This window comes from Lepidochelys kempii, chromosome 9, assembly GCF_965140285.1.
Source record: "Lepidochelys kempii isolate rLepKem1 chromosome 9, rLepKem1.hap1, whole genome shotgun sequence".
In the NCBI taxonomy this organism is placed as follows: Eukaryota; Metazoa; Chordata; order Testudines; family Cheloniidae; genus Lepidochelys; species Lepidochelys kempii.
This window is the reverse complement of record NC_136388.1, coordinates 32,701,281-32,727,376: the sequence shown is the minus strand read 5'-3', so window position 1 is coordinate 32,727,376 and position 26,096 is coordinate 32,701,281. Positions and strand designations below refer to the sequence as shown.

The following is a 26,096-nucleotide window of genomic DNA, read 5'->3' as shown; positions in this document are numbered from 1 at the left end:
ACATCCAGTGTTGTAAATGTCTCATCCTTAGATGGGCAAAATGGATTATGTAAGTAGTAGCTACCATGAGACCCAGGAAGAATTTTAAATCTTCTGGGTGGGACACTGTCAATCTATAATGGTACTGACTAATCTTGATAAATCTATTCTCTGGTAGACAAGCTCTGACTTCCACAGAGTCCAGTATGGCACCTACAAAGGGAATCCTTTATGAGGGGCAGAGGATTTTCTCTGGGCAATTAAGAAAGAGCCCAAAGTCTGAAAAGAATTTATTCTTGAAGCCGATATGGTTTAACAGCTCTTTGTGCAAGAGAGCCTCGAGTAGCCAGTTGTCTAAATAAGAGTAAACATAAATAGCCTGATTCCTCAGATGACTGCTACCACAGAGACACAGTTTGTAAAAATTCTGGGTGCCGTGGAAAAGCCAAATGGGATCACCGTGTATGGATAGTGGCAACAAGCCACTATGAATCACAGATACTTGTGATGATTTTGATGAATGAGATGTGCAAATATGCATTCTTTAGATCAGCGGTTGCAAACCAATACATAACTGACAGCAAAGGGGTTATGGTGGCGAGAGAAAACATTCAGAACCAAAACTTTCAAATGTATTTATTTAAATCCCTTAAATCCAGTATTGGCCAAACCCCACCCCAATAAGGCCCTAGGTCCCATGACTGCCAGTCACCCCAGCAAGTAGGATTTGGTGCCTGCAGGAGGCAGGCCATTGGGTGGTACAAAGCAAGCCACAGACTTCTGTATTCTTCCTCCATCTTCTTCCTGCTAGAGTTACCACTGTACATCCAAAACAGAATGTAACAGTGGATCCAAAGGGAAGAATGGAAATCCAGCGTTTTATGGAGATCCTGTAGGTATCCAAGGCAGAGGAAGCAAAGGGTGGTCCAAGGGAAAACGCCCAATGTCTTGTGGCCTATTCTTCTTAATTGAGGACAAGGAAGATGAACTTGGAACTGGGTAAATATGTCTCCTTTTGGAAACCCTAATCTTCCCATCCAGAAATGATGAAGCAACCAGAGCTGGAAGGTGATCCTTGTCTGTCACGGTGACAGAGCTCTTCAGAACTGACCCAGGAACTGAAAGAAGATCCAAGAATCACAATGCAACATTAGACACAGGTCTGTATCCCTTGTAACTGAAGATGGAATAGACCTCTGCTTTGGAACTGTAGCAGTTTTGTCAGAATCAGTTGGATCGGACAGGTCTGATGCACAGGAACCAGCACTACTAATATTGGCCATTTTGGCTCTAAGCCTCCTTTTCTTCGATGCTATGACAGAAGGAACTGAAGGCATTGATTCTGACCCACTGAGCAATTCCATCTTTCTAGCACTGGAAGTGGAAATCAGAACTGGTAATGGTCCTGCACCTGCAGGGTTTCCATTTGGGTTGAATAGGTGGGAGGAACAAGGTATGGTATCAGTGCTGAACTATCTCTCAACCTCTCTTCCAGAAATGAAGCAGTCAGATCTGACCACATGGGCCTCCATTTAAACATCTGGAGCCTCAGGGGATTGACTGAGTGAGGCGCAGGAACCAAGTCCAACACCAACAGGGGTAGTGGCTTCTTGGAACCCTTCAGTTGTTTGGAGCCATTGGCAGCCACAGGGGCAGAGAGACTGATCTCTTACACCTAGGATCTGAGTCCTGACCAGGTCTAGATGGTCTAGCTACGAGGTCTTCTTTTAGGAGGAGGAGCTGCAAGTGAATCTCCCTATCCTGGGTGTGAAAGTTTGGCAAATAGAACACCCAGAAGGTGAGCATCTTTCTCCCAGGCACTTGAGGCACCACATGTGGTTGTCAGATGCAGAGAAGACAGCCAGGCAGGAAGCGCACTTCTTGAATTCAGCTTCTTCTGTTTCCTCAGTTCCTCCATAACCCGAAGCCTGGAGAAATCTGAATTCATGAACTAACTATACTGAAAATGAGCTAACACTATTTCTAAGTAGAAAAGAGACTCCAAAGAAACCAGAGCAGTTCACATCTGCCCAGGCATGCAGATGGAAGAAACTGGGGTAGTGAGGGAGCTCCACCCCCTTTATAGCTTCGCCTTCAGTGTGTCATGATACTGAAGGGTGGGAGGGCATGGTAGCGCTCTAGCTGACACTGCTAAAAGAGGTTTTTACCGTAAGGCAGTACAAGGTGGCACAGCACCCATAAGTGGGAATATGCAGAAACACTTGAAGAAGAACCATTCTTTAGTTTATTTATAAAACAAACCCAGATTTTTTACTTGTTAACACTGCTTAAAAATATTCAAATTCAGTCATGAATTTCAGAGCATCTGTGACTTATAATAGTAAGCAGATAAAACTTCAAGATGTAAAACAAGATGGGCAGTGAAGATATTTTAGAATAGTGCAGTTGAGGAGACTGTGAATAAATTTAACTGTTAACTTATTGTAGAACTGATGCCAAATCAGTTCTACAAGTTGTTTGCTTGCAATGCAGCCAGATTGTTATAGTAATTATTTTCAGAAGTGCACTCAAACATTCTCTGGGTTTGAGTCCTTCACTACTTGCTTCTGCTTTTAGTTGTAATAAACATTAGTTAGCATAAAATTACCATACTCTGCTCAGGCTTGCAAGCCACTGAAATGTCAAGGTGTTTGTTGGCACAAAATACTGCCATAGTTCACTGGCTAGCACACAACTGGATTTCAACATCATTTTATAACAAAGGAAGATAACAGTGTAAGATTGATTTTACTCCAACATTTCATTTTATTCCAGCAAGACTCCCGTGATAAACTTTCCATGAAAAAGCTCTTTCAAGATGCTTATTTTGTTTGGTTGTTGGGCTTTGTGACATCTAAGGAATGACATTTTAGTTATGTTTTGAACACCACATGTATTAAGCTTTAGGATGTATTGTATTCCCTCTTCTACCGTTCAATGTATTAAAACCTGAATATATATTCATCAGCTACCTATGCTGTTCATGTGGCCTAGGGTATTTATTCTAATGGGTTACAACATAATATTTAGAGTATACTCCTTCCATTTTTCCCCCCTCACCTGAATGTCATTTTAAAATTTCTTAAGAAACACTGCCAATACTTCCTACAGCCATGTTTGGTTTCTCTTAAAAATACAGGTAGTGGCCAGTTTGAAAAGAGATGCTTTTGGAAATGGGAGAAACAGCACAAGCCAAGGTATTTGGACAGTTTGATATTATCGGAGCCTGACTGACTTAATTGTGTTGTAACTGTGTTGGGAATAAGAGATGCCCCAAGATGGTTGTATCTGTAGAATGTAGGTGGACACTAAAAGATGGAATATCCATTATCAGTTTACTTTAATACTGACTTAAGAATCAGAAAACCTTAATGGTAGAAATTAAGCAGTGCTTAGTTAGTTGATTTAGTTGAGTTTTTTTAAACAGTTAAACCAATATTGAAACTGGATGAAAACAATGTAACATATTCAGAGTTTATAAGCTAAACATTTTGATTAAATATTAAAATATTAAAAGTTTTGTCCAGTTGTTAAACCACCATTGAAGATTTTAACCACCTCTTCTTATACTGATCTGCTGCAGTACTACAAATGATATAACTTTTCAGCAAGTTGGCCCCACCCAGCATGACTCTCACATGCCAATTATAATTTAAAATATTATTTTCAGTTTGCTTTGCAGTTTGCTCATGTTGAGTTGCACTTCATCCCCTCTAAGCTTTCACATTACTAGCCTGAGCTGAAGAGATTGAGTTTTCCTTTAAGTCATAATACTAACACACCATAAAGAGACTAGTATAACTATAATCTCATCATAGCATTACTATGACAAATAGTAAATTATATTTAGAATGTGCAAACCACTTGAATGTTACAAAAGATGGGTCATTATGGCCTTTACTTGTTGTACTCTAGTGCCCTCTAGAGTAAACAGACAATAAAGCAGGTCACAGAATGCATTTTTTTAAAAGGTCCAACCTATAAACATAGCAGGGCCCCAAACTGATTAACACTGTTTGGCCTAGCCATTACAGATGGGATCTAGTCAGGTTTTTAAGACTGACAATGAATTTTTCTACTCCCTTCAGTGTCAAAGCTGCAAACTGTCATAATCAGGGACACTAGAGAGACAAGGTGGGTGAGGTAATATCTTGAGTTAGTTTCCAAGATCTGAACAGCTCTGTGTAAGCTTGTTTCTCTCACCATCAGAAGTTGGCCCAATAAAAGATATTACTTCACCCGCCTTTTCTCTCCAATATCCTGGGACCAACACAGCACAAAAAAATCCCTGATTGTTATTTTAATATCTACACTTTTTTACAGCATGTAGAATCAAAGTTTTCCTTTAAAAAAAATCATTCTGAATTGTATCATTTTCTGTTGCAAAGTAATAATCTGGCTGTCCTATTAACCCAGACTGCCAAAATATAACAGCAAAGCTATTAACTCTATATGGGCTTGTCTATAGCTATACTGGTATAGTTATATAATTGCCAGCATAAACTAAACTGCAAAAAGGTACTCTTATTCTGGAATAAGAGTAGCTAAATAGACAGTTATATCCATATAACTATAGCAGTATAATTATATTGCTATAGTTATGCTGGTTAATTTCCCTGGTAGATACCCTATCACTTAATATGCCTTATATTTCATTCCCAGTCTCTCCTATTCCAGTACAATATGCCTTAAAGGGGTGTTGATTTTAAAGCCTGCTAATAGCAAGGAACATTTACAAACTATTGTAATTAAGAAATCAGAGGGCACTTGTACAGTGCATCAGGAAAGGCTTGTACACACTGGGAAAAAAAGGTGTGTTCTTACCATGTTTTAGCTAACCCATTGTAATGGCCACAAGGTAAAGTCTTAGTATAGACTAGGTAGTCTGTAGTATTCACATATTTTAGCAGGTCAAGCTAAACCACTAGTGTTTACCTCAACCAGCTAAAATTTGTTAAAACTACAACTCTCTTAGGGCTTGGCTACACTTACATTTTCTAGTGCTCTAACTTGCTGGCTCAGGGGTGTGAAAAATCACCGCCCTGAGCGCGCAGCAAGTCAGAGCACTTTAAAGAGCTAGTGTAAACAGGCTCCGAGAGCTGGGAGCCACGCTCCCAGCACTCGGAGCTAATCCCCTCGTGGAGGTGGATTACCAGGAGCTCTGGGAGAGCTCTCTCCCAGCACTCGCACGTGATCACACTCGCACTTCAAAGCGCTGCCGCGGGAGCGCTCCCACAACAACGCTTTGAAGTTTCCAGTGTAGCCATACCCTTACCTTCACTAGGATTTTAACATGGGTTAAAAAGACTCCTTTTTCCTAGTGAAGACCTAGATTATGACTGTTCAGTGTCAATAAGTCCCATACGTTCAGGTGAATTACAATAGAAATCGGTAAAATAATTAGGAGTACAGGGGCACCTTAAAGACTCCATGCATCTGAAAAAGTGGATTTTTTACCCACAAAAGCTTATGACTGAATAAATCTGTTAGTCTCCTCCCTGTTTTTGTGGATACAGACTAACACGGCTACCCCTCTGATACTCGGTAAAATAATGAACACATATATTATATATTACTGACTAAAAGGGTAGCCATTTGTTTGACTACATTCACGGTTCAGTATTAAAAATGTTCAAGAGACTGAATTTAGCCAAATTTATTGTCTAAAAACAAAAGAGAACAATACGAAAAAGAGACAAACATACCCTCCTTCTGGGAAGCAATTCTTATCTCACAGAATGTTCACCTTACACAGGAGGTATGCTTCAAAGATACACATTTCAACTAATTGTATTTATAGTATGATTTTATAAGCTACACAACTCTTTACACATCACTTAAAGCAGGGGTGGCCAACCTGTGGCTCCAGAGCCACATGCGGCTCTTCAGAAGTTAATATGCGGCTCCTTGTATAGGCACCGACTCCGGGGCTGGAGCTACAGGCATCAACTTTCCAGTGTTAAGCTCGCTGCTTAACCCCTGGCTCTGCCACAGGCCCTGCCCCTACTCCACCCCTTCCTGCCCCCTCCCCTGATCCTGCTGTGCCCTCGCTCCTCCCCTGAGCCTCCTGCACGCCATGAAACAGCTGATAGGGAGGTGCGGGGAGGGAGGAGGAGGTGCTGATCTGTGCGGATGCTGGTCGAGGGGTCCTGTTCTCTGTACCTACAAGCTCTGTTTTAGACTATGTTCATGTCATCTAATAAAACTCTTTTTTACTGGCTGCTTGAGAGTCACATCTGACTGTGAAATTGGGGTGCAGGACCCTCTGGCTTCCCCAGAACTCCGCCTGTGCAGACTCGCTGTGGGAAGCGCACGGAAGGGCAGAGGAGGCTGAATGTTCCGAGGTCAGACCCAGGAAGGTGGAAGCTGTGTGAGCTTTTTGCCTGGAGACAGTCTGCTGAGAGAGAGACGAGACTCCCCCAGAGTCCTGATTGACTTTGTAGGGAGCAGGTCCCGAGCATCGCCCGAGGACTCCGTGACAACTGGTGGCAATGGCAGGATACGAACCAGTTTGGGGCTGGTTGGGGACAAGGAGTGAAGTGCAGACAGATGTGGTTGTCTGGCTCACTGCCCCCCAAAATCCTTCAGTTGCTTGCAAAGACTACCATGATGATTCCTTGGTTGCTGGGAGGCGCTGGGAGTACGGGGGGGTGGGGGGGAAGCTGACATATTACTGTGGCTCTTTGGCAATGTACATTGGTAAATTCTGGCTCCTTCTCAGGCTCAGGTTGGCCACCCCTGACAAAGTTTAGTGAGCTTGCAGTGGCACAGCTGAATCGATGCAGCTGTAAGATCATTTGTGTAGCTGCTCTATGCTGGTAGGAGAGAGCTCTCCCATTGACATAATAAAACCATCTCCACGTGCAGCAGTAGCTATGTCGGCGAGCGAATCTCTCCCGCTGACCACACCAGTGCTTCTGTCAGTGTAACTTATATCACTCATCCCTGATGGTTTGTGCCAGCTTTGACCTTGGTACATCCCTTTACTTTCCCATAACTTGTTTTGAATACTAAATGCCAAGTGTTGAGGAGTTATGAAATTGGTACATAATATTCATGTAGCTTTGTTTTGACGAGTTTCCTATTTTTTAATGCCAAAGCGGACTTCAGCTTTGCAATGTTGTGGGATCCTTGCCATGGGTGAACAGAATCGTGGGAAGAGTGTAATACATTCAGATAACATAACTTCCCAACAGCCATATATATAATGTATATTATATTAAAAGCATGCATCTCATGCCTATTAAATTTGGTTTTACTATGCCTTACATATGTATATTGGCTAACAATCTCTTCAAGACAAACTAACTAATCCTCATCCAGTTACTTCCAAGGGATGGTGTATGTATTATCTTCATTTTACAAATGGGAACTGAGAGTGAAGTCACTTCTTCAAAGCCATAAAACAAGCCAGTAGCACAGCAGATATTATAACTAAAGAAGTTCCTGGCTACCAAACTTATTAAATCTTTCTCCTCCCACAACCCAAAAGCAGCTGCTCTTTCTTCTCTCAAAAATTCCAATCCTTTGCAATCATGTTCCATGATCTTCTCTGGCTGCAGAGGACTGAGGGATTGGGGTACAGTAAGCAGCAGCCAAGTAGATGTCACTGTGGGTAGAATGATATTGGAGGTACACAGGATGCTACTGCTGTGGGTGCTAGATCAGGGGTGCTTTGGATAGATGCTGTATGTGAAGAGTCATCCAACTCCCTACTTTTATGACTGCTTGGTTCTCCAAAGGATCCTCACCATATCACTCTTCAGTTCCAGGAGAAGCACTCCTCAATAAAAGTTTGTAGCCAGCTGAGTGTTGTGAGCAGTGGGTACCTGTGCATGTTCCACACAATGAAGGAGCACTACCCCCAGAACTGAGTAGGAAGGGCAGAGAGGGAGAGCAAGAAGTCACAGTAGAGATGGGTAGCTCCTACACGAGGTCAGAGCCAACTTCTACTTTCCTGTCCTTCTTAGGTTTACCTAAGTCCTCCTGGCGAGGCTCCAAAGTGGATCTGACAACTGCCACATCAGACTATATTGCCTCAGCAGGTTTACCGGAGCCCAGAAGATTTAACAGGGCCACTTTGTGGTGGCTGATCTAGTTTGCACCTTCTGTGCTGGTTTCCACCTTTTGCTCCAGAATCTAACATTTCTAAAAAAATTTGTTGCTAGCCATTATGGCCGCAAAGTTCAAAATATAAAGCCGATATAAATTAATATTGTGAGTCTTGCCTGAGTATGAAGACAAGATGAAACAATAGCTCTGTGAGAAGTGTAGACTGGTCCCATTAATCGCAATGATGTGTTAACTCTGAAGACCAATGGTAGTGATTTAAATACCATCTTTAATATTTTACTCCTGATCAAAAACCACACAAAAGAAGAGGGGTGAGGATATTGTAAAGATCTTCACACTAATATGAATGACATTTTATTTTAGTGTCACGGGTTGTGGATGGAGCTTTGGAGCTTCAATGAACCATCATTTATCCTGAATTTAAATATTGTGAACAAATCTGTGACTAAGTGGCCACCAATTACTAAACATCTAGCTGCAATAGTACTTTAAAAATATTTTAAGCCGCAGATTTAATACTTTAGCCCCTTTGACAGCAGGTTTTTTTTCTGAATCAACTCTTTGCTCCCCTGGTTCTTTAAAAAAAGACTTTCTTGTCTAGGCTGGAGAAGAATGGGATATATTTGCCTACCACTTCCTCTTTGGCATTTTATGTCCCATCTTCTGTTCACCTACAGCAACTGCACTGTGGTACCTAACCTCTGACCTGAAGGATAGGCATGTTGGTCCTTTGTTTCTGTGCTGATACGTGCTGCTGGACACATCACCTGTTGTGTCACTATGATACCTGGCTATAAAAAAAAATAAGAAATACCTGTACAGTGTACAGCTCTTACAGACCTGGGAAGTGGAATCCAGAATCCAGATTTGAAGATATCTTACTAAAAGATGCATAGTTCCAATGGCTAGAATGATAATTTGCTCTTCTTACTGAAGTAACACTTTTTGTTTTCATTGCAATACAAACAAGAAACAACAAAAGTTGTGGACCACAGTACAATCAAAACTGTATTTAGGGTACATGTTTGTGTGGTTATTCCACCCCCACCCCCAATTTTGAGATCCAAGAGTGAATTTAGATTAGTTCTGTGGATTTTACATGTAGACTTTAATCCAGAAAAAAGAAACACCCATCATCAACTAATTGAGTCTCTCCTCAACTCCTTAGGACTGTAGAATTCTTAAACAGGGGACACTGGACACCTACAGAAGAAACTGAATTTCAAGTATACGTTGGCCCCAGTTCAGCAAAACACTTAAGGATATGTGTAGCTTTAAGTATAATAGTAATGTCATTCAGTCATTTAGAAGGTACCTACACAGACAGTGAGACTATTCAATGCCTAAAGTTAAGCAAGCGCTTCACTGCTGAATCAGTTTCCAGAAGCCAAAAAGTTTAGGTGGGAATCTCTTAGAACCCAGTAACAATTCCCAGTAATGTCCTATTGAGAGATAACTGTTTGCAAATTGTTATAAATAAATTAATTGATAAGGTTAAACAGGGAACTGATAGAGACCACCAGTAGTACAGATCTGGAGCCAAATCCTATTCACCTTCTTCCTGTGAATTGTCCTGCTTATTTCAGGTGAGGTGAGTTAACTGAGTAAGGATTTGGCCTTTAAAGCCCATGAGGAATGCTATAGCTCCTGCTTCTCTCTCTCTCTCTCTGGCTTGTAACCCTAAGTCAGTCTTCAAAACCAGTTCTTTCAATTGGAATCACAGTTTTTGGCCAATAAAAAGGAGAAAACAAACAGTAATAATACTTAGCTCTTATACAACACTTTTAGTTCATAGATCTCAATGCTTTACGAAAGAAAGGAGAACATCACTATCCTCATTTTACGAAAGGAGAAACTGAGGCACAGAAAGGGAAACTAACTGGCCTCAAGTCACACAGCAGGCTAGTGACTATGCTGGGAAACCAGAACCCAGGTCTCCTGACTCTCAATCTAGTTCTCCATCTACCAGCTCACACTGCCTTCTATCTCTGAAACAAATGTACCAGAACAAATATTTTATTATTAATTTGAAAAGGGACACTCAGTTAGATTTGACTCAAGGTTTATGTTTTGTTTAAAAAAAGTTTCAAAGGCCAGGAGAAATTTTTTAAATAGATAAAGCAAGAACATAAGAATGGCCATACTGGGTCAGACTAAAGGTCCATCTAGCCCAGTATCCTGTCTTCCAACAGTGGCTAGTGCCAAGTGCCCCAGAGGGAATGAACAGAACATGTAATCATCAAGTGATCCAGCCCGTCGCCCATTCCCAGCTTTTGGCAAACAGAGGCTAGAGACACCATTCCTTCCCACCCTGGCTAATAGCCATTGATGGACCTATCCTCCATGAATTTATCTAGTTCTTTTTTGTATCCTGTTATGGTCTTGGCCTTCACCACATCCTCTGGCAAGGAGTTCCACAGATTGACTGTGCATTGGGAAGGGAACATTGTGATCATCTATGTATAATACAGGCCATAGGACTTTCCTGACTTAATTCCTGTTTGAACTGCAGCATATCTTTTAGAAAAACATGTAATCTTGATTTAAAAATTGCCAGTGATGGAGAATTCACCACACTCCTTGGTAATTTGTTCCAATGGTTAATCACCCCCACTGTTTACCTTATTTCCCGTCTAAATTCATACAGCTTCAACTTTCAGCCACTGGATCTTGCTATATCTTTGTCTGCCAGACTGAAGAGCCAGTATCAAAATTTGTTCTTCATGTAGGTACTTGTAGATTGTAATCAAGTCATCCTTTAATCTTTTATTGAGATAATCGGATTCAGCTTTTATAGTCTATCAGTCTATCTATAAGATATGTTTTTCAATCCTTTAAAACACACTCATGACTTTTCCTCCCAATTTATCAATGTCCTTCTTGAATTGTGGATACCAGAATGAGCCTCAGTATTCCAGTAGCAATTGCAAGTGCCAGACAAAGAGGTAATGTGACTTCCCTACTCCTATTCCACATTCCCCTGTTTCTACATTCCAGGATTGCATTAGCCCTTTTGTCAAAGCACTGCACTTGGAACTCACATTAGTTGATAATCCACCATGACTTTTCATGTCTTTTTCAGAGTCACTGCTTCCCAAGATAGAGCCCCTGATCCAGTAAATATAGCTTACATTTGTTGTTCCCAGATGTATCTCCTTACATGTTCCTAAAATCTCAGGCTTTAGGGCTTCAGCTGATCACCTGCAGCATCCAGGATGGAATTTTCCCTCTGACCCTACTGCATTGTGGGTGGTGGTGGTGGTTTTCTTTCCTTTCACCTTCCTATGAAGCATCAGAAATGACCACAGTTGGAGATAGGACACTGGGCCGGGTAAGCCAGTGAACTCAGGTGATACTCAACATTCTCTCAGGTACTTGGCTGGATGATTCCTTCTCACATGCTAAAGGTCTAACTGACTGACATAGGTGGGGTTGGGAAGGAATTTCCCCCCAGGTCAGATTGGCTGTGACAGTGGGGGTTTTTTGCCTCCTCTGAATCATGTGAGTGCAGGTCACTTGCCAGATCATCTGGGTATCTCTCGCTTAATCAAATCCCTGACATTGCACTTGGGCAGCGGGGCATCTTGGTCCCTCCTATGCTTTGCCTGTGGCACATAATAGGTTAGTCTCCTAAGGGCTGTAATACTTTGGTCTAATTCAGTTGTTGGGTTTGGTGCGTGAGTGTTGGCCTGTGATATACAGGAGACCAGACTAGATGATCTGGGGGTACCTTCTGGCCCTAACTCAATGACTCTATAACTCTGGTTGGCTGTATTAAACTCATTTTGTTTGTTTGCACCTGGCTTACCAGATGGCTCTCTATCACTGATGTGTGCTCTTCATTATTTACCATTTCCCCCAATTTTTGTGTAATCTGCAAATTTTATCAGTGATGCTTTTTTTTTTCCAGGTCATTGATAAAAAATGTTAAATAGTGTAGGGCCAAGAACCAATCCCTGCAGAATTCTCCCACCCAAAACTAACAAACAAACCCCATTAACCAACAAATAAAATGAATGATGTCCCTGAAGTATTTGTAACCCAGACTCTGTAACATTTTATTTCTTGACTCTTATAGATTGAGGGTAAAATTTGCAAAAGTGCCTAAATCCTACTTTCAGAAGTGACTTAGACATTCAGGAGACGAAGTCTTACTGAAAGTCAGTGGAACTTAGGTGCCTAAGTCTCTTTTGCCTTCAGACAGACACAAAAACAGATCTATGTTGCTTTGCTATGCCGATATTTATAGGGCCCTCATCACTGTCTATGCTGACTAAAATGCTAAAAGTTCCATAATGGTGTGAATTACATCAAAATGTTAGTATTCTGTTTTTATCCTTAACTGTGTAAGATGTTACTACTACAGCAGCTAGGGAAACATTTTCTAAATTTATGATTTTATCTCAACAGTATTCATTTGCTACTAAAGGGATGTTTTAATGGCTTTTCTCCATGATGTGAACTGATGTGTTTACTCTTTTCTTAGCATATGTTCAGTTAAAATTAAGTTCTGAGTCTATTCTATTTATAAGAAAATATTGCTTAAAGAAATAGCTTCATCATATAGATTTTTCTTTATCATCATCAATATCTTTACATGTAAACTGTTGCATTTTTGGCTAATTTTAGTTAGCTCGGTGCTGTGCTTGACAGAGCATGTTACTGAAGACGGTGGAAGATAATCACCCTCAAGGGAATAGATGTTTCAGTTTGCAGAAGAAATATCTCCATGATCACCCATCTCTTTCCAAAAGCTATAGGGGTGGGGTTTGTAATTTTATTAAAAGGGTGGAGGCAGAATCACAAAGTTTAACAATAAATTTTGCTTTTAAAAAGTCTCATGAAAACATAGAAGAGTTAACAAGGTAGACAATAACCTTCTCTTCAAGCTTGCTTGAATTTTTCATTGTGACGAAAAGCTAGAGGGATTTAACTGTGAACTCAGGTTTTATGAACTATCTCAAAAAATTGAGTTACCATGAGTCAGCAGATAGTAGGGTGACCAGATGTCCTGATTTTATAGAGACAGTCCCAATATTTTATAGGGCTTTATCTTATATAGGCTCCTATTACCCCCTACCCCCGTCCTGATTTTTCAGCCTTGCTGTCTGGTCACCCTAGCAGATAGATAAGGTAAGAAGCTGGCTAGCAAAAGGCAAAGGTTATTTTTGCGTGAAGTCAACTAGCGATGCTATATGTTTCAATATTACATGTAAGACCCACTTTATACACCAATAATGTGGAAGAAGGTACCTGCAGAAAGGGAGCAACATTTGCTGATAGGTATGGGGGCAAGCAAATACCCAGTTTTATGTTGTGGAGGAGGAGAGTAAGAATCAGAGTGACTTTAAAAACACAAGTACTTTATGAATTTCAGTCTAAGGTAATCCACGTAATCCGGGCAGAAGAAAATGGGCACGTTCCTATTTGCTCTACAGTACAGGAAACCAAGCAGGTGAAACAACTTAGTACAGCAAAACAGTTAGGAAAAAGGCAAACAAAATTCTATAATACTGAAGTAATACTAGATTCACAGAGAGCAGGGGGATTAATCTGCTGATGGTGAATCAGATGCTGCTCTTCTGGCTACTGTTTGAAAAGTGACAGGGCAGCCAGGAGGGGAGGTTTCATGGTAATTGAGAGGATACATGAAGATCTTGGAGAACACCAGTGAAGGCACCTGTTGTTGGTGGCTGCTCGTGGTGACTGAGTTAGGGTTTATGGAGTTACCTGTGAGTGATTGGGTGCATTTTACTTTAAGAATAACAAGACTCATGTGCATAGTGTAGACAAGAACACCTACATAGTGTAAATAAATAAGTATCACCATTCCTGACTCTGTAACATAAGTTTCTCTCCACCAACGGTAACTACCAGCTGAAAGGCCCTGAAATTGCTGATCACTCAGGTGAGGACAACAATACATATGGAGAGATACTGTGCAAAAAGAATTCTCCTTCTATAGAAGTTAAATTCTGAATATTATGCATAATTTTAGTCACTTGTAAATGATGTGATAAAAATGAAACTCATACGGAGTATCATCAAACGTCTGTCCACAACTAGTTAAGTCAGAACACAGTTTAAGAGCACTCTTGGATTCCTCACATAAGCTCTCATATAACAGCCACTGCAAGCAATGCTTTCTACCACCTATGTCTGGTTAGGGCACTGCATCCCATCCTGGCGGACAATGACCTGGCCTCAGTAATACACATCTTTGTCATGTCCCATCTGGAGTACAGCAATTCAATATAGTGAGGCATGAAACCACCAGCCCTCAGGAAACTGCAATTAATACAATATCAGTAGCATGTCTCCACAGTAACATAGGCTTTCACAAGCACATTTTACAAGCTTCCATTTACTATGCTCACTCCGCACAGAATATTACATCAAATTCAAGGTCTTGGGCCTTACGTTAAAGATGCTTAATGTTCTGGGGCCTGGATACCTTCAGAGATCGCCTAACGCTCTGGGACAAGAACTGTAGTCAACAACTCCACTCCTTGGACACAATAGAGTTGTCTACTGCAAAAGTAAAGCTCATTTATGCAAGAGGCACACCCTTCTTAGGGGCCTGTCCAAGATGGGATGTTGGGGTTTAGATTAGATGACCCTTGCAGTCCCTTCTAACCCTATAATTCTATGAACTCCCACAAGAGCTAAGAACCACCACAAATAACACCAACTTCCATTCAAAGCTGGTGCATTTTCTTCAATCTGGCCTTTGCTAGAAAAAATACATAGCATATATTAATTTTTTAAATGTAAGTTTTAAAAAATGCAGTTTTCCCGAGAGGGGAGGAAGAGAGAAAAGAACTACATATTACACGTTAAGATGTTAGTCACGTTGCTGAGGTGTTGGAATGTGCTCAGACAGCATAGTCATGGGTGTTGTGATAACTGGGCCTACAAATTTACTCTAAATGTAAGGCTCAACTGTAAAAAGTACATGAAGGTTCATAAGATGTCACAATAACCTAAAATAACAAATGTTTATGGGAAAAGGTATGAAAGAGGAATAGAAAGACTGAATTAGTCCAAACAAAAAGGCCTATTGATTTAACTCAAGGATCATGCTTGGTAAATAAGAAAAGTGTGGAACCAGAAACCAGTGAATCAAAATTGCTGTGGCAGAAAGTAGGCCTAATTAGTTGACAAAATAATACGGTCATGCCCACTATTCACTTTGTGGGTCTTCAAAGAAAGACTTTTGGGGAAAAACCCTTTTGGGTTTCAAATGTAGACAAGCCCTGATTATGGCGGAAGCAGTAGCAGCAGCCAGTTTTCTATCTCCAACAGCTTGTCCTGGCTCTGCCCACTAAATTTACTGCTGATGTCATGAATGTGTGCTCTGTATGACTGGGTGCATGCTCTTCTTCCTAAAAGCAGTAAGAGGAGGAGATAAACTAAGATCCAACCTAGTGTCAAATTAAAACCCCCACAGATCAAGTGTAATTGATGATAAACTAATAGTTTCTCTTTTTCTAAAATAAGAGGTCAGTGAAGAAATAGGTCATATAAAATTTAGTAGGAGTGTGTCCATAGGTTGCCTTACATTTGACTGTTAACTGGACATTTAGATTCACAGAAGACCTTAGCTACCCAAAACTGGATCACTGGGCAGTTTGCATCTGCCAAAATAGATGGGGAGTATTTCAAAGAAACCCTCCTACATGCCTCTTAAAAAGGACCAGATTTAAGTTGAGTTTAGAGTTTGAAATTATTCCTAAACCTGCCGCTGGATTCCCCTATCATATGTTGTCATTATGCAACCATGTTTTCCTATCTATTTTTTTAAAAAAAGTTTCTCTCTCCTGTTAATGTGAGAAAAAACTCACAACAAAAAAGAGCTGCCTATAGAAAAGATTTGTATTTAAATTATCTCTACACAAAGAACTCTCATATTGATGAAGTAGGTAAGTTTGCAGGATTGGGCCGTGTGTGTTTAACTCTATTCACATGAATAGCCCCAGTGAAGTCTAAAACTGTCAAAATAATGAACAGTCATTTTCTGTCCAATATCTTTCAAGCTATAGTAATCTCAGGTGTTCTTTCTAACAGTAGATAAAATAATTCAGACAGAAGTATGGTTTTTAACTTGACAGTATCCCTTAAGACTACTCAATTTTTCAGTTTACTCTACTCTGCAGAAATGGGTTGCTCCTGATAAGTAAACACACACCAAACATTTATTAGAATTTACACTTAGAGGCTGATGTAATTTCCAGCCCCCCACTCCACCCTCCCACACACACATACACGTTTTTTAAGAGGCAGGGGCTGTATGAACTGTCAACAACAGAAATAATAATTCAGCACTTGTGGTAGCAACAGAGAATGCTGTAGCATGACAGGACTCAGGCAGGTCAGGAGTTTTCACCACTGTGTTGTCTAACCCTGGAGAGAATGTGTGTGCTCAGATGAGGGAGATGACAGGGTAGTAAAAATGTCTAATTTCCATTTCTATGTTACAGCTTTCACTATTGCTATCACTGATGGAACTGAACCAGTGGCCAATAGTTGTGAATCACAGGTTACATTTTTGCAAAAAACAAAAACAATCATATGTACACACTCAGAGTGTGTTTGCAGGGCAGTGATTGTATGAACTTGGTGGTTCTCTCTCATTCTTTTTCTTTGCAATCACTTATGGCATCCACATAGCAACACTGTTTTTGGTAAAAACATTCTAGAGCATCATTATAGTGCATGTCTTACAAAGTTCATTTTACCGGTATTTCCAGGAACTTCTGAAACGCAAATTCCACAATGCACAGTACTACTCTAGAAGCAAGGCTTTTAGCTAATACCAAATGCAAGACGCTGTACACTGGGAAATAAAGTTGGGAGGACTAGCTATAGTGCTTGTGGTTTCCTGTCCAACTTGGACAGAAACCACTTGAGACTATGGGTTTTGCAAACTAGAAACCATTACAACAAATTACTGTAAAACACCTTGGATGGATGTTGTATATGGGCCAAAGTCATCATGTATTCCAAGCAATAGTTTACTACAATATTTAGTTAATGCATGCAAGACTACTACTGTCCTATCCATTAAGAAATTGATCTATTGCTGAAAATAGTTCTCAAAATGGATCCTTCTGAACCAGTGCCGTACACTGCTTAGCTAGTATAGACAATAACAGACCATTGTTAGCAGCGATATATTGTTATATAGATATAACAATAAGTTGAAACTCTAGGCACATAACAGAATCCAGGTACTCTCTCATCTCTTGTGTGGAGGGAATGTAACACACAAAAATATTCAACAGCAGCAGCAACATTCTGGAGGGGAAAAATGTTTTTTTCAATATAATTTTGATAAAAGGATAAATGTCATGTAATAGGTGTAGCTGTATATTTTTGCACAAGGAGCCTCCACTCACTCCAGAACATGTAGGTATGCCCATACAGAATCTCTCCTGGGAGTGGCGTTATGGTAGAGTGCCAAGAACATTGTTCCTACTTCATTACCTGTGGATACAAGGGGAAGCACTTATGTCTATTCAACAACATTTATAGCTGGAGGAGAAGCTGCAGTTGTAGTTTGTACTTTCACTATTAACCTTTTTATGTTAAGTAAACAGAAAGTCAGCCATATAGTTGCCCAGAGTTAGAGTACTTACCATTTGGGGTCCAACATTCACATTTATTGGTCCCAAGGTTTTTGGCAAAATCTTAGCTGGGGAATTGGTGCTGGAAACTGGTAATGCAATTACTGAAATGTTACCTAAAGAAAAGTGATAAAAAAACAGAATTCTAAATTATTCCCTTAAACAGTAAGCTATGAGTAATGCTTTAGTGACCTCTTTCTTATGTCAAATTTTGAAATATGTGAGTTTCTTCTTTTACTTGTACTTTGTAAACATACCCTCACAAAAGGTCAAGGCCTTTTAACGAGACACTGTCAACTCACCAGGCCCCAGATTTTTACCTACCTTACAAGTTACGTATTAACTTACATACTTCCTGAAATAATATCCTCTTGTCTCCACAAAAAAGAGGAACCCACCGGCTGCCACATACTTTAATACAAAAAGTTAAACTCATGGGTGTGCCTACAAAAATAGACCCACACCTGGATGATTTTTCTGTATACTTACAATGGGCTAGTGCTGTCATTGTAGTGTCACCTTACCAGGATGAGGACTATGTTCACAATGCAAGAGGGGTAGTTCCCATTGCAAACCATCACCAAATAGTTGTGTGTTGAGCACCAATGTGGTGATGGAAAGTCCAAAACTGGTACTCCTGTCATGGAGGTTTGCATGTCAATGCATACTCTGTGATTGACAAGCTATCAGATCACAGAAACATTTAAACAACTGAAACCCAATGTGCCCAATTTGCTCCATCCCTCTGTCTTAATAAGCCCATGAGTATACTGACAGGAAGGATTAATGCGGAATTGTGATACAGACTTTAGTAGATCATTGGGGCAAGTTCCTGTATGTGTCCACAGGTGTCCAGGCAAAGTGCATATACCAGAATTTTGAAAAACTGTTCCCCACCCCCACCCCCGCCCCCCAAGAGCATGCAGAGGCCAAATCTCTGTTCCCACCAAACAACATCTGAATCTCTATAGTGGTCTAGGTGACCTACTGATATTATATATCCACTTTCCCTATGGCTAATGAAACCAGTCCTAAACCTTTCTCTCCACCACCTTGATTCTTTTCCTTCAGCCTTTGAGTATGCTGTAACATACTTTATTCTAAAATCCCTTTGATCCACTTATCTTTCTACTGCCCATCTCCCTTTGGATCTAAGGTTCTTGACTATGTCCACCAACTGTCTTGACTTTCTCTGCTATAACTCTCTTCTGTATACCCTGTAATCCAGCTTCCACCTCTCCATGCCAATGAAACTGCTCTAACTCATGTCACTAACAACTTCCTCCTTCTCAGCCTTAAGGGCATCATCGCCGGAGTTGTCCTCTTGAAGGTATCAACCACTTTAACCTCAGCTGACTACTCCCATCATCTTCCTCTTGCTCTCCTCCCTGGATTTTTACAATTCTGCACTCTCCTAGTTCTCTTCCTATCTCATGAATCATGCATTTTGCTTCCACCTTTTCCTGTTCCATCAGAGTCCCTCAGGGTTCTGTCTTCGTCCATATGCCCTATCTTCTTCTCCCTCTATACTTTCGCATTAGGTGACTTCATCCATTTCCACAGTTTTAGTTATCGTTAAGATGACAAATCTCAAATTTCTCTTGCTACCTCTAAATTTTTTGTTTCTGTTTGCGTCTTGAATCTCTGAATGGCTCCTTCACATCACCTCCTTGATATATAGCCATCATCTCAAACTAACCATAACAAAAACAGATTTTTGAATCTCTCATCTTCCCTCTCTTCTGGGTTTTTCCATAAACTGACAGACAACACCATCCTTTTCCCAGGCTTACAACCTCAGTGTCATATGATTTGTCTCCTCCTTTGCCAAGTTGTAGCCAGGCTAATACCAAAGCCTTCATCCTTAAGGCTTCACTAAAAGTTCCCTTCCCTCTTCATCTTCAAATTAAAATTCCTACCCATGTCAAGATCAATGTCTTCAATTCTGACCTCTTACCATCTCATTTCATCTTCTTCTAGGCTATACAAAATGCTATTTGTAAAAACCATCCTGCTTGCATGTTAAGTCACTTTTCCTCATATTCCTTCACTGGCTTCCCCGTCTCCTTCGCCATCATGTTCAAACATTCTATCTTCAACTGCAAGGCTGTACACTCCTCTGTCTAGACCTCCATAATCATTTCCCACTACTCCCAGCTCCTGCTATCTAAGCATTTCCCAAATCTCCCTTCCAAATGGTTATTTTGTTTCCTTTACTCACTTGCCCTTGCTCATTCTTCCATGACTCCCTGATGCTCAGAACCTCCTCCCTTTCTGTACCTCATTTAAACCACATTTCTTCCATGAAAACTTTCAACAACAAAATTTAACCAGAACATACACAAATGGGGGGGGGGGGGGAGTTACTTACAAGCACTGTAACTGTTGTTCTTCAAGATGTGATTCACATGTGTATTTCAGTCAGGTGTATGCACTCCCAGCACGCTGGAATCAGAGATCTTTCTGGCAGCAGTACCCGATAGGGCAGTGCATGCACGCTGGAACTCTTCTGGCTCCTCCCAAGGCTATATAAAGGGTGGTGTTGCTCTGACCCCTCTCAGTTCCTTTGAAATGAAACATGTCTCAAGACACCAAGGCAGAGGGGACAGGTCATGGAATACACATGTGAACCATCCCTTGAAGATGTAATAATTTTTAATTTGAACGGCTGCACATGTATTCCACTCAGGTGACTCACAAGCAGTGCTGTTTGGAAGTGGAACTCAGAATCTACTTAAATAGTGAGTGTAGGATTGCTTTCCCAAAGTTTGCATCAGATCCTGAAGAAGTTGTGATGGTGCAATGGTGAGTGGAGAGATGCCCAGAGAACCAGTGTCCTACAGATGTCCAGTAATATGGGAATATCCCACAAAAATGTAGCTTAAGCCCCTGTTGAATGAGCCAACAGTCCCTGCAGTGGATGGCTAATGCAGGAAATAATCCATTTGGAAATGGTTTGTGTTGAAATTACCTGACCTTTCATTCTGTCAGCAAAAGAGACAAAGAGCTGAGGAGATAAACTAGAGGGCTTAGTGCTGTTCAGACAAAAGGCCAGTGCTTGCCTTGCATCCAAAGTATGATGTACTCTTCATCTTCATTTGAGTACAACTTTGGGGAAAAAACAGACAGGCATATTATCTGGGTCAAATGAAATGCCCACACTACTTAATTAAAAACTGATGATGTGACCTCAAGCCTACTTTATCTTTGAATAATTAGGTACATGGAGGACCTGCCATCAGCCAGAAGCTCACCCATTCTTTTGAGTGATATAACTGCAATGAGAAAGGATATCTTTTGACAGAGATAAGGCAAAGAACAGGTTGCCAAATGCTCAAAGGGAGGACCCATCAGGGCCACTAGTACAGTGTTAAGGTCCAAAAGTGTGTCTTTTACAGGAGGAAAAATGCGAACAAATGCCTTTTAAAAATGTAACAACCATGAGGTTTGAAAAAAAATGACTTCCCTTGAATGGGAGGAAGGATTGCCAAGAATGGAGCTAAGCGGACTCTCAGCGAACTCAGAAAAAGACCCAAGGATTTAAGGTGAAGCAGATACTCTAAAATATCCTGGATCATAGCACCTGCTCACTAAATTCTCAGATTAGTGAACCAGATCGAGAAACACTTCCTAGTGGATTGCTTTCTACTAATAAGTATTTCCTGAACTGCCATGAAACAGTCTTTTCCCACTTGATCTACCCACTCAAAAGCCATGCCATGAAGTGCAGGCTGCTTGGATCTCGGAGCCACATCTCTCTTTGCTGCTGGGACAGCAGGTCTGGAAGAAAAGACAGAGGTCATGGGGGTTGAAGAGTCTGTGAAGATCTGAGAAGCAGCACAATCTTGACCATACTGGTTCACTGAGCATTATCTTGGCACAATCTTGTTTCAATCTGACCTGACCTGAGGGATGAGCGGAATGGGGGGGAAATACATGAGTGCCACTCCGCATCTCAGCAGAAAGGCATCAATCATTGGTCCTGAACTGTGAACTGCTTGAGAACAAAACTGACAACAATTCCTGTTATCTTTTGTTGCAAACAAATGTTGACTGACGGAATCCTCTAGGCTTTGAATATGGTCCTCAACACACTGTTCTTTAGGGACCATTCATAATTCAAGGAAAAACTCCTGCTGAGCTGGTTGGCCAATTGATTCAGGAGCCAGGTAAATGAGCAGTAATGGAGCTATGTCTTCCTTAATGCAAATGTGCCAGAGTTTAATCACTTTCCAACAGAGCTTAGGGCACTGTGCTCCCTCTGTTTGTTCTAACAGTACATTGCAGATGTATAGTCAATGAGTATCTGGGCCACTGATGTGACGATCAAAAGCACAGCAGATGTTGTGAACTGTTCAAAGTTCCAGAACACTGATATGAAGAGCTGCCTTCTTGCTCCACCCACAAAGCTTGGGTTTGCAAATCCCATGGTTGCATACCCCACCCTATCAGAGAGAGGTCAGTAACATTCTCTTGGTTGGAAGGGGGCAAGCAAATGGTATGCCTCCACATTCACCACTCTAGGGAGCACAGAAAGAACGTTGATCAATTTGTCCAAGGACAGTTTCTTCAGTAGATAGACTACATTCAGCCATTCCTGAATGATGTGCAGGCTTACCATGACAAGCAGGGTCACTTAAGCACATGAAGTCATGTGGCCTAGTAGACTTAAACGTATCTGGACCGTGGTGATGGGGCGAGACTTGAGAGATGGGCTCAACAGGACAATCACCTGAAACCTATCTTGAGGAAGAAAAACCATCAATTTAGTTGAATTGATTAGGCCTTCAATGAACTTACTTTTCTGTCTTGGAACTAATTACAACTTTCCTTTGTTCTGCATGAGTCCCACACAATCAACGAGACAGACGAAATGGACATGGTCAGGGCTTAAATTCTGAGAGATTACTTTCTGGAGCCCGTCCCCCACCCATTTGGGGCTGCGGGCTTCAGCTGCAGGACCTTGAAGCTTTAGCCCTGCGGTGGGACTCCAATCCCACAGGAGGCACCAGAACTCCCACGGGTTTGAAAATATTTACCAGAGCTCTTCTCCAATGGAGTCCAGCTGAATTTAGGCCCTGGACATGGTGAAGAACTTGATGGGATAGGGACTTTGGGGAAGCAGTGGAATGGGGATTGGGCGAGGGGAGTGCAGGGGGAGGGTTTCGAGCACGCACTGGGCAGAGGGGAAGTTGGTCTGGTGTCTATGCTTGGTACTGATAAAGCTGATGCTGGAACAGTGTCCATGGGTACCAGACTCAATAGACATCCCACAGACAGTACAAGAGTCAACAGGATGGTACTAATATGTTCCCCAAGGAGAAGGGTTGATGGCTCAGCTCTCCCTTGAGTACCTGAGGAGTTCTGGTGATATTCCGTGTCATTCTTCAAAGAGGAGTGCGAGGGGATGTGCATGCCCCACACTGGAGAAGAAAGGGTTAACCCCACACTATGGGCAATGGATGTCCCACCCCTCACGCCATGCTGGGCATGTGCCAACTGCTGCCTAAGTATAAAAGGGAGCAACCCAGCTCATTCTAGGCTAACTGCTGGAGGGGAAGGACCTTTGCCTGAAGTTCCAGCTGAAGAGCTGCCACAGCCCTTGCCTACAAGAATCAGACATCGTGTGAGCCGGATTGGAGGCCTGGAACCCAAGGATCCCTGGAGGATCTCCATGCTGAAGAGCTCGGAGACCCTGATGCCCCACGGACAGCAGCTTCTGGAACTACGGTAGGAAGTGACCCAGGGAGGGTGAGTGAGTGGTATCTCTCACCTGAGTGAGATTGGGGCCCGGTGGAGTCAGGCGGACCCGGGGCCCCCTACCCAGGCTGTCACCCCCTTTTCCCCACCATATTGACTCTAGCCATTTGGCTGTGCTGCCCTATGTCTGAGGGCCACCATATTCACTCTGGCCATTAGGCTGTAACCTCAGCCTCTGGACTATACTGTGGCCGCCCCAAGGGCTGCCAGGGAGACTAACTGTGGTGCTATCGCCGCCCTGCCCTGCCCCAAAGGGGAATGGGGTGTGCATACACCGTGGCAAGGAGGAAGAGTCCTTCATGCTGGAGTGGCTCGGGTCTGTTTTATGGGCCCTCTTTTGGGGAAGCCATGAAGAGAAAGACCAAGTCCTCCTTTTCAGAGGAGAAGAATCTAAGTCCATGCATCAGTCAGGGACCATTACAGCCTCCCTAGCAGCCCAAGAGGCTGGGTGATCTGTTGAAGGACCGGGACTAAGCTGAGTCTCAGTGCCTGCTCCCTCAAATGCTGCTTCAGGTGCAGGTCTCTAGAAACGTGTCCTTTCCTTGCACACACCCCTGAGTGGAATAGACCTGTGCAACCACTCAGAGAACAAAGCATAGACGTAAGTTTGTTTACCTATTCTCATCTTGTTAGTTGATATTTTAAAAAATAATTTATCTAAGAGTTGTTGCAAAAGTATTATGCTATATGCTGGTCTTCAACCGACAGCACCTGATCCTTATGACCCAATCACAGCCTCAATCAGTGACTGACACTATCACCTAAAAACCAAGTATTTGGACAAGATGATAATGGCAAGTTTCATCAAAATTGAGTTGGATATGTAGTGTTCAAGAGATGTGCCACTGCTAATAAACCATGGACTTAAATTACAAGTGTGGGTAGCTCCTATGTAGCCAGCTACAAATAAAAATAGTTGTTGCACAGGCAGGCTTTTAGCATAGCATGCTGGTAGGAGAAAACCTGTTTGAGGCCTTCCGTGAGCTGATGGCCTATAACATGCCTACTGAATTGGGATGGGGGGGCTGTTCACACACTTTGTAGCTTGCATAGGTCTAGCTTATTGCACACACCAGGGTTCTTTGCATCCCTTCATTCCACCCCCACAAGTTCCCTGTGTACCACCCTCCCATTCCCTTTTGTTTCAGGGACTCCCTGCAACTTCCAGAACCTCCTGCCTCATGCCTGGGGCTGTATATCCTTGTGATGATTCTAGGGATCTGTCTGTACAAGTGGAGATTACTTACTGTAACTGGAGGTTCTTCGAGATGTGTGATCCCTATCTATCTTCTACAAATGGGTATGCATGTACGCCACAAAACGGAGTCTGGAAATTCTTCAAAGCAGTGTCTGTTGACCCACAAATGTGCAGTAGCTCTCCTCGTGCTCCTGACTGATAGTAAAAGGGGGTACGGGACGACGCCTCTCCACTCCTTTTTACCACAAGTCCAACCCGGATCCAAAGCAGAAGGGATGGAGGGCAGGTAATGGAATACTGATAGGGACCACACATCTCGAAGAACCTCTAGTTACAGTAAGCAACCTCCACTTTGTTGAGTGATGGTTCCTAAGTATATTCCACATGTGGGTGATTGATAAGCAGTGTTCAGACTAAAGGCAAGTGCAAGCCAGTAGAAAAGATGCTTGCAGTACTGCTGATCTTACTGCTGCATCAGCAGCCAAGGCATGAGCTACAAAATAGCATGTCATGAATGTGTGGACAGAACTCTAGGTGGCTGCCCTGTAGTTGTCCTGTAGTGGGATGTCAGATAAGGATGCCGTGGAGGCAGCTTGTACTTGCAGGGAGTGAGCTGTAACACTCTCGGAGAGAAGAATTTTTGCTATTTTGTAGAACTCTGAGATGAATCCCAAAACCCACTTAAAAATCCTCTGGGAGGATATGGCTTGCCCAAGCGATCTCCCTGCTATGGCAATAAAGAATCATGGTGATTTCCTAATGGGTTTGATTCTTTGCAGATAGAATGTTGGGCACGCCAGAGATCAAGACAGTGAAGTCTCTTGTCTTCAGCGGAAGCATGGGGTTTCAGGAAAAATATAGGCAAGTAAAGACAGAATATCCCTCCACTGGAGGGAGGAAGGCATGAACTGATGCTAGGTGTACTTGCAATGAAATAATAGAGACAGTCTAGAAAAACTGGGATGCTCAAGGTGTCTGATGAATGTTGGTGGAGTTGTGCCCAGGCCAAAAAGTGTCTCCATTAGGCCAAATAGCAGGTTATAGTAGAATCCTTTGGTTAAGGATCGCCTGAACGGGGGCTGAGCATGTGCGTTCTATTTCCAACAGCCATCCAATCACCTGGCCATGAGATGGAGTGAGCCCAGGTTGGGATGCTTGATTCCTCCCCCGCCCATCCCCCCCTCCTGGGTTAGGAGACCCAAGAATGGGTAGATCCTGACTGGGTGGTGGGCAGACATTGTTAGACATTCCATGATCCAGAACTGTCTGGGCCAATATGGTGCCAAGAGAATGTTGGCTTTATGTTTCTTCCCTGTGACCTATGGAATTAGGGAAATGGGAGGAAAGACGTATCTGAAGTTGTTTGTCTAGGACAGTGGAACAACATCACCTTGGGAGAAGAGTCATAACCCATGGCTCCTCTGGAACAATATAGGGGGAGCTTTTTGTTTGTTTGGGAT

At 42.1% G+C, this 26,096-nt stretch overlaps 1 protein-coding gene across 7 annotated transcripts in view; it reads right to left on the bottom strand.

The window, feature by feature from the left end:
* Positions 1 to 26,096, bottom strand: part of TFDP2 (transcription factor Dp-2) — a 156,772-nt gene that overhangs the window by 50,460 nt on the left and 80,216 nt on the right. For 6 of the 7 annotated variants that reach the window (XM_073359797.2, XM_073359798.2, XM_073359794.1 and 3 more), the window contains one exon: positions 17,691 to 17,794. The exons of the other annotated variant lie outside the window; for it this stretch is intronic. In XM_073359797.2, the coding sequence (XP_073215898.1) occupies positions 17,691 to 17,794 (104 nt within the window). The remainder of the gene's footprint in view (positions 1 to 17,690; positions 17,795 to 26,096) is intronic. 7 annotated transcript variants of the gene reach the window in all.